General features: G+C 44.2%; 1 protein-coding gene across 1 annotated transcript in view; it reads left to right on the top strand.

Moving 5' to 3' along the window:
* The first annotated feature begins 1 nt into the window (after nt 1).
* XRRA1 (X-ray radiation resistance associated 1) overlaps nt 2–9,560 on the top strand; it is an 80,278-nt gene continuing 70,719 nt past the window's right edge. The window contains exons 1-3 of the mRNA XM_055423674.2: nt 2–233; nt 6,988–7,055; nt 8,689–8,786. Coding sequence (XP_055279649.2) covers nt 8,693–8,786 — 94 coding nt within the window. The 5' untranslated portion in view covers nt 2–233; nt 6,988–7,055; nt 8,689–8,692. The remainder of the gene's footprint in view (nt 234–6,987; nt 7,056–8,688; nt 8,787–9,560) is intronic.

The raw sequence follows: 9,560 nt of genomic DNA, 5'->3' as shown, positions 1-9,560 counted from the left end.
GCGGAAGTGGCCGCGAGGCTTGCCGGGACTTGTAGTAATTAGAAGCTCCAGCCATCGGTTGCCGCCTTCTCGGCCAGCCGCCGCGTCGCGGTTACTAAGGGGTGGAGAAGGTAGTGACAGGCATCACGGTGGAGCGGCTCCGAGATTCCCGGGAGGCTCGGAGGCGCGCATCCCGCCCGACCGGGACGTCGCCCCCGCGGACGTCTCGGAGGCGGAAGCGACGCCGGAGGCAGGTGCGACTGGAAACTTAGTTTGTGTGAGGGGTTAGGGTTTCCGCCGCTCCACATTGTAGTGTTTCCCAAGGATGGGGTAGGAGCCCGTCCTTACCCTTTTTTAGCCTTGTTACCGCACTTATTGGTTTACTGGTGACTGTTATCTTAGCTGTGACTGTCATCTTATTTTCGTGATACAGAGAACTTACAGTCACTGTGTGCCTGTTGCTTAACCAGGCGCTGTCTTCAGTCTTAAGTGCCTAGATCAGTTTAGTCGCTCAGTCGTGTCCGACTTTGCGACCCCATGAATCACAGCACGCCAGGCCTCCCTGTCCATCGCCAACTCCCGGAGTTCACTCAAACTCATGTCCATCGAGTCGGTGATGCCATCCAGCCATCTCATCCTCTGTCGTCCCCTTCTCCTCCTGCCCCCAATCCCTCCCAGCATCAGAGTCACTTCCAGTGAGTCAACTCTTCGCATGAGGTAGCCAAAGTATTGGAGTTTCAGCTTTAGCATCAGTGCTTCCAATGAACACCCAGGTCTGATCTCCTTGCAGTCCAAGGGACTCAAGAGTCTTTTCCAGCACCACAGTTCAAAACCATCAATTCTTCTGCGCTCAGCTTTCTTCACAGTCCAACTCTCACATCCATACATGACCACGGGAAAAACCATAGCCTTGACTAGACGGACCTTTGTTGGCAAAGTAATGTCTCTGCTTTTTAATATGTTATCTAAGTTGGTCATAACTTTCCTTCCAAGGAGTAAGCGTCTTTTAATTTCATGACTGCAATCACCATCTGCAGTGTTTTAGGGCCTATATATCCATCCTCATTTACTCCCCTGAGGAAACAGTTAGATGAGGAAACTAAGGAAATTAACCAAGGCCAGATAGTATGTATCAGAACCTAGTATAGCAGCCAGGTTTTTGTGTCATCAAACCCGTGCTATGCTCCCTTTGTTACCACCCGGGGTCCTTGGACTCTTTAATCAATAGAAATTGATAAGAGGCTAGGCAAGGAATTCAAGCAAGATTTTATTGGGACTCCACTTGCAGCAGGCTTCCCTGATAGCTCCGTTGATAAAGAATCGACCTGTGTTGCAGGAGACCCCTGTTCAATTCCTGGGTCGGGAATATCCCCTGGAGAAGCGAAAGGCTACCCACTCCAGTATTCTGGCCTGGAGAATTCCACGGACTGTGTAGTCCATGGGGTCACAAAGAGTCGGACACGACTGAGCGACTTTCACTTTCCTCTTGCAGCAGGAGAGAGCAAAGCAAGAAACAGGTGTGTGGGGGGGTGGGGGGGGTGGAGAGTGAGCTGGTCCCTTAAATGGGTGAGGGTAGGGAGCCAAATGGGTGAAGTGGGGGAGTGGCTTACTGTGGTCTGCCCACACCCTTTGTAGTGCTGTGTGCAGGGATCATGCACAGTATCCTACTTTTGCTCCTGGCACCTCAGAAGCGGCAGTTGGATTTTGGCCTTTTTATGTGTTATTGTTCATAATTTGTCCCACCTGTGCATACATGCAGTTATTTTAAGTCCCTTCTAGTTTATTTGCATTAATATTTTTTGCTGTACAAAGAGGTGTTTGTCCAGGTACTAGCACTCTAGTAAAGGGTCCTAGGTCCCAGCCTATATCACCTTTGCTTCTCTGCCTTTACAGTTTTAGGATGTAATAATATTCTAAATTTTTATTAAATTTTTTACACAATATTTATTGAGCACCAACCTTGCTTGCAGCTCTCCTAAGAAATACTAGGGGATCAGAAAAGACCTGTTCCCTGAGTTACCATGTAACAGGACCCAATACACTATGAGCTACTACACTGCATCATTTTTTTTTTAATCTCTACAAAATTCCTCATGGTGGTTTAGTTGCTAAGTCATGATCGACTCTTGTGACCCCATGGACCTGCTAGGCTCCTCTGTCCATAGAATTCTCCAGGCAAGAATACTGGAGTAGGTTGCCATTTCCTTCTCCAGGGGATCTTCCCAACCTAGGGATTGAAGCCAGGACTCCTGCTTTGTAGGCAGATTCTTTACCAACTGAGCTGAAGGGAAGCCCTTGAAATTCCTCATGTAAATGTCCAAATCATTGAACAAATTAAGTAATTACTATGGAAACATTAGATGCAGTTTCTTCATCTCTGTGAAGCAGTCCAGTCAGATGCCTCTGTAGCTTCATGTTTATCTTTTAATAACTCCTTGTGTTTCAAGACCCAGCTCTAATGTCACCTGCTCTGTGAAACCTTTCCCGATCCTCCTCCTTTCTTCGCAGACAGAATGAAGAACTCCACAGCATTGTGTTCATGATTCTGTTTGGTTCAGTAAGCACTCAGTTGAGCCTCTTCAGTGGCCCAGACCCTATATGATGCATGGGTGATAAAGGTATGGTTAGGACCCAGGCCTGGCCGTGAGAGGCTCCCAGCCTGAGGTTGGGGTGTGAGGAGTGGGAAACAGATAGGTAAGCAGGCCATTGTAATACAGTGTGGCACAGTGCCTCCATTAAGAGGTGGGGTAAGATGGTAGCACAGATAAGGGTCAACCAATGGAGGATATACAGGGAAGCTTTTTGTATGAGTCAGGCAAAGAAGAGGGGCAAAAGTGTGATAGGCCAGAGGGATGGAAAAAAGCAAATGTATGCAGATGAGAAACATTAGTCTGTGTGTGTGTGTGTATTTTGGATCTGGGAGACACTACCATCAGATTGAGATTAGCTGCTTCACGTTTGAGATAGAGACCAGAGGTGGCTGAAGCTAACTAGGTAGGCAGGCTCTAAGTCTGGAACTTGGTCTTTCTTTTTTCCATCACACAGGTAAATGTACTTTTCTTAGGGATTACTTCCTAGACAGTGAAACCTGGGGGTTATATGCCCTTCCTGACACATTAGTCATAAATCTACACCTTCTCACCTGGTATTCCTCATAGGAAACTGTAGTTTCCAGGATACTTTAGTGAATATCTTTTCCCAGATTGTGTCTTTAAGTTTTGTCTTTGCTGCTTTTGTCATGCATAAGTTTATTTTGTGTAAATGGTTGTATAAATGATCCTTTTCTTTCTAATTTGTGATTTGCACTTCCTATTTAAGCTCTCTAGCCCCAGAGAGTAGAGAAGGCGATGGCACCCCACTCCAGTACTCTTGCCTGGAAAATCGATGGATGGAGGAGCCTGGTGGGCTGCAGTCCATGAGGTCGCTAAGAATCGGACACGACTGAGTGACTTTACTTTTCACTTTCATGCATTAGAGAAGGAAATGGCAACCCACTCCAGTGTTCTTGCCTGGAGAATCCCAGGGACAGAGGAGCCTGGTGGGAGGCCGTCTATGGGGTCGCACAGAGTCAGACACAACTGAAGCGACTTAGCAGCAGAAGCCCCAGAGAAAACTAACTAATTTGATCACATGGACCACAGCCTTGTGTAACTCAATGAAACTATGAGCCATGCCATGTAAGCCACCCAAGATGGACGGGTCATGGTGGAGAGTTCTGACAAAACGTGATCCACTGGAGAAGGGAATGGCAAACCACTTCAGTATTCTTGCCTTGAGAACCCCATGGACAGTATGAAAAGGCAAAAAGATATGACACCGAAAGGTGAACTCCACAGGTAGGTAGGTGCCCAATATGTTACTGGAGATCAATGGAGAAATAACTCCACAAAGGATGAAGAGATGGAGCTAAAGCAAAAACAACACCCAGTTGTGGATGTGACTGGTGATGGAATTAAAGTCCGATGCTGTAAAGAACAATATTGCATAGGAACCTGGAATGTTAGGTCCATGAATAAAGGCAAATTGGAAGTGGTAGAACAGGAGATGGCAAGAGTGAGCATTGACATTTTAGGAATCAGCAAACGAAAATGGACTGGAATGGGAGAATTTAACTCAGACGACCATTATACCTACTACTGTAGGCAAGAATCCTTTAGAAGAAATGGAGTAGCCATCATAGTCAACAAAAGAGTCCAAAATGCAGTACTTGGATACAATCTCAAGAATGACAGAATGATCTCTGTTCATTTCCAAGGTAAACCATTCAATATCACAGTGTTCCAAGCCTATGCCCTGACCAGTAATGCTGAAGAAGCTGAAGTTAAATGGTTTTTATGAAGACCTACAAGACCTAGAACTAACACCCCCAAAAGATGTCCTTTTCATTATAGGGGACTCGAATGCAAAAGTAGGAAATCGAGAAATACCTGGAGTAACAGGCAAATTTGGCCTTGGAGTACAGAATGAAGCAGGGCAAAGGCTAATAGGGTTTTGCCAAGAGAAGGCACTGGTCATAGCAAACACCCTCTTCCAACAACACAAGAGATGACTCTACACCAGAGAGATGGACATCACCAGATAGTCAATACCAAAATCAGATTGATTATTTTCTTTGCAACCAAAGATGGAGAAGCTCTATACAGTCAGCAAAAACAAGACCGGGAGCTGACTGTGGCTCAGATCATGAACTCCTTTTGGCCAAATTCAGACTTAAATTGAAGAAAGGAGGGAAAACCACTAGACCATTCAGGTATGACCTAAATCAAATCCCTTACGATTATACAGTGGAAATGACAAATAGATTCAAGGGATTAGATCTGATAGAGTGCCTGAAGAACTATGGACAGAAGTTCGTGACATTGTATAGAAAGCAATGATCAAGACCATCTCCACAAAAAAGAAATGCAAAAAAGCAAAATGGTTGTCTGAGGAGGCTTTACATATAGCTGAGAAAGGAGAAGCAAAAGGCAAAGGAGAAAAGGAAAGATATACCCATTTGAATGCAGAGTTCCAAAGAAGAGCAAGGAGAGATAAGAAACCCTTCCTCAGTGATCAATGCAAAGAAATAGAGGAATACAATAGAATGGGAAAGACTAGAGATCTCTTCAAGAAAATTAGAGATACCAAGGAATCTTTCATGCAAAGATGGGCACAGTAAAGGACAAAAATGGTATGGACCTAACAGAAGCAGAAGATATTAAGAAGAGGTGGCAAGAATACACAGAAGAACTGTACAAAAAAGATCTTTCATGACCTAGATAACCACGATGGTGTCCTCACTCACCTAGAACCAGAAATCCTGGTATCCAAAGTCAAGTGGGTCTTAGGAAGCATCACTACGAACAAAGGTAGTGGAGGTGATGGAATTCCAGCTGAGCTATTTCAAATCCTAAAATATGATGCTGTGCAAGTGCTGCACTCAATATGCCAGCCAATTTGGAAAACTCAGCAGTGGCCACAGGACTGGAAAAGGTCAGTTTTCATTCCAGTCCCAAAGAAAGACAATGCCAAAGAATGCTCAGACTCCCACACAACTGCACTCATCTCACATGCTAGTAAAGTAATGCTCAAAATTCTCCAAGCCAGGCTTCAACAGTACGTGAATCATGAACTTCCATATGTTCAAGCTGGATCTAGAAAAGGCAGAGGAACCAGAGATCAAATTGCCAACATCCACTGGATCATCGAAAAAGTGAGAGAGTTCCAGAGAAACATCTACTTCTGCTTTATTGACTATGCCAAAGTCTTTGACTGTGTGGATCACAACAAATTGTGGAAAATTCTTCAAGAGATGGGAATACCAGAGCACCTTACCTGCCTCCTGAGAAATCTGTATGCAAGTCAAGAAGCAACAGTTAGAACTGGACATGGAACAGCAGATGGGTTCCAAATAGGAAAAGGAGTATGTCAAAGCTGTATATTGCCACTGTGCTTATTTAACTTATATGCAGAGTACATCATGAGAAATCTTGGACAGGATGAAGCACAAGCTGGAATCAAGATTGCCAGGAGAATATCAATAATCTCAGATATGCAGATGACACCACCCTTATTTATGGCAGAAAGCGAAGAACTAAAGAGCCTCTTGATGAAAGTGAAAGAGGAGTTGGCTTAAAACAACATACAGAAAACTAAGATCATGGCATCTGGTCCCATCACTTCATGGCAAATAGATGGAGAAACAATGGAAACAGAGACTTTATTTTTGGGGGCTCCAAAATCCCTGCAAATGGTGACTGCAGTCATGAAATTAAAAGATGCTTGCTCCTTGGAAGAAACGTTACGACCAACCTAGACAGCATGTTAAAAAGCAGAGACATTACTTTGCCAACAAAGGTCTGTCTAGTCAAAGCTTTGGTTTTTCCAGTAGTCATGTATGGATGTGAAATTTGAACTATAAAGAAAGCTGAGCACCGAAGAATTGATGCTTTTGAACTGTGATGTTGGAGAAAACTTTTGAGAGTCCTTTGGACTGCAAGAAGATCCAACCAGTCCATCCTAAAGGAAATCAGTCTTGAATACTCATTGGAAGGACTGATGTTGAAGCTCAAACTCCAATACTTTGGCCACCTGATGTGAAGAACTGACTCATTTGAAAAGACCCTGATGCTGGGCAAGATTGAAGGCGGGAGGAGTAGGGGACTACAGGATGAAGTGGTTGCTTGGCATCACCGATCAATTCACATGAGTTTGAGTAAGCTCCAGGGGTTGGTGATAGACAGGGAACCCTGGCATGCTGCAGTCCATGGGACTGCAAAGAGTCGGACATGACTGAGCAACTGGACTGAACTGAGCACCACCTCATTGTCATAAAATTATTCTCTTATACCTTCCTGTCTATGTCTCTGTCTTCTTTTTCTATTTCTGGAATCTTTAGTCCTGTGGCATTTTTCTAGGCCCCAGGTAAGACACATTTTGGAGCAAAGTGTCACAGAAGGATATAATTAATGAGAAAGTTAAAGAGATCTAAATGACAGACTAAGAAGAAGTGTCATATCTATTTTATAGGGGAAGAAACAGGGGAAGAACCAGAATAAAAAGGAAGTCAAGAGGTCTCTTCCAAGATCAAAGATCAAGTAAGTACTATGCAGAACTAAAGTCATCATATTCTGTAAGTTACTGGAGTTTTCTCCAACAGTCATCTCTGACCTTTCCCAGGTAACTGTGTACTCATTCATTCATTTACCCACCTAGCAGATTGTGCTTAGTCCCAGGAGGGATGTCCTGAAAGACAGATTGACTCCATGACCGTCTTTCCCCATCCAGTCATCCATTCATCCCTTCATCTTCCTGACACTTTTTTAATGAGCTCGAGGCTCTATGCTAGGCTCTGGGATTATATAGGTAAATAGGTATTATAGGCCCCATAGCAGGTGAGAAGTTGGTAAGGGAATAAAAATTGTAACAAAGTGATAAGTATTATAGTAGGAGAAGTAGGGGGTATCGCGGAAATTTGTGGAAAGGATCTCCAACCCTTTTCAGGGTGGCAGGGATCAGGAAATTCACAGTGTCCTGTGTTGAACCAAAGGAGATAACAAGATCAGTCATTCATTCCATAGGTGGAGTGTTATTATGTGCCAGGTGTTAGATGCTGGGAGTGAAGAGATGAACATCATAGATGCTGTCCTTCCTCAGAGCCTAATTAGAGAGATTAGAAATAGTATTAAAAAAAAACTCTGGGGCTTGGGAGGACCACTGTATCCTTCATTTGACTCACACTTGTTTACTGAGTGTTTTCTGTGACCTTTCCAAGAGTAAAAGAGAGATAGTGAATTGGACATGTTTCGAGACTTTCAGGTTCAGAGACTACTGAAAGAGTCCCTTCATAATTGTTAGTAATCTCACAAGGTGGAAGGGGTTCCAGCCTCAAAAGATGTACAGAAGAGACACACCAGAGTTTAGCTAAAAGCACCAGTTATTTACCTCTGGAAGTTTCAGTGAAGGTTTTATGGAAGGGATGGCATCTGGATTGGGTCTAGAAAGAAGCTTTTTTTTTTTTTTTCTATTACCTCATTTAATTCTTAGAACAGTTCTCTGAGGCACAGGTTTAATCCTTATTTTATGTTTAAGAAATCTGAGGCACAAAGAGGTAAAGTGATTTTCCCAGGGTCACTCAGCTCAGTGGTAGAAACTAGCCTCAAACTTCAGTCCCTGTCTGTAAAATTGTTGCCCCATCCTGTTGCCCCCATCTCCTTGTCATATTTGTCTCTTCTGGGAAACATTTTCTCAGGACACCTGATCCCAGCTCTCTACTCTGCTCCTCCCATGGACTGAATCTTCCCAGACCCTCCATCTGAGGGTCCTACCTTCTTGCCAGGGTCTCCTTTCCCCTGGCCAGGGGCTTAAAGGTTCCCAAACCTCTGCTACCCCAAATTGTCTAAAGCTATCCCAAAGCAGGTTTAGGAATTACTGGATCCCTTTAAAGAAAAATCTCAGTCTCTAAGAGCTCAAGGTTTAAAAAATTTAGATCTTCGATTAGAAATTTCTTTTCCCAAAGGAAGTGGCATTGGAGCCTAATCATAAAACATGAGATCAGCAAGATGAACAAGATGGAAGAGCTGTTTTGGGCCAAAGGCATGGACCTGTGTGACCTCAGAGAGAGGGTGTGTGTTGAGGGTGGTCCTGGTGGGCTCATAGGCTGTGTTGGGGTGAGAGCAGCCCTGCCCCTCCTCACTCCTTACTTCCTTGTTTTCTTTGCTTGGCTCTCAGGGTCATGGCCTCCACAGGACTCTACAAGCTGGATGATGGGAAGCCTCACCTGAGCAACTGCTTTCCAGCCAAAAACCTGCTTCGGACACCAGGGGAAGGTCAGGTGACTTCTCAAATCAGAACCTTTGCCTCACACCCAGCACCTGCTTCAGAATGTCTCTAACACCCATGTCTTCTCTTCAACCCATTCACTGATGGCCTGCCCCATCCCATCTCTTCCTTTCTAGTCCATCTTCCCCCAGCAGCCTCAGGGAATCTAATTTTTTTTAAATCCTACTTATGTATGTATTTGGGCTTACCAGGTAGCTCAAATGGTAAAGAATCTGCCTGCAATGCGGGAGACCTGCGTTCGATCCCTGGGTTGGGAAGATCCCCTGGAGAAGGACATGGCAACCCACTCCAGGATTCTTGCCTGGAGAATTCCATGGACAGAGGAGCCTGGTGGGCTACAGTCCATGGGCTCGCAGAGAGTCTGACATGGCTGAGCAACTAACTCTTTCACTTTCATGTATCTGTTTAAAATGTCTTATTTTTTTACAGTTTTTCAAGCTTACTTGTCATTTACAGTTATTACAAGATATGGGCTATATTCCCCATGTGGTACAGTACGCCCTTGAGCCTGACTTATGCCCAGTAGTTCGTGTCTCCCACCCCTACATTGCCCCTCCATCCCTCTTCTCCATTTGGAACCAGTAATTTCTTCTCTGTGTCTATGAGTCTGCTTCTTCAATTTTTTTATTCACTAGTTTGTTATATTCTTTAGATTCTACCTATAAGCAATATCTTATATGGGCAGTTTTTCTCTTTCTCTGTCTGACTTATTTCACTTAGTATAATGCCCTCAAGGGCCAGCCATGTTGTTGCAAAAGGCA

Source organism: Moschus berezovskii, chromosome 14, assembly GCF_049115385.1.
Source record: "Moschus berezovskii isolate FMDL1 chromosome 14, NW_MosBer_1.0, whole genome shotgun sequence".
NCBI classification, from domain to species: Eukaryota; Metazoa; Chordata; class Mammalia; order Artiodactyla; family Moschidae; genus Moschus; species Moschus berezovskii.
The sequence above is the reverse complement of the archived record's forward strand: the minus strand, read 5'-3'. Positions and strand labels throughout refer to the sequence as shown.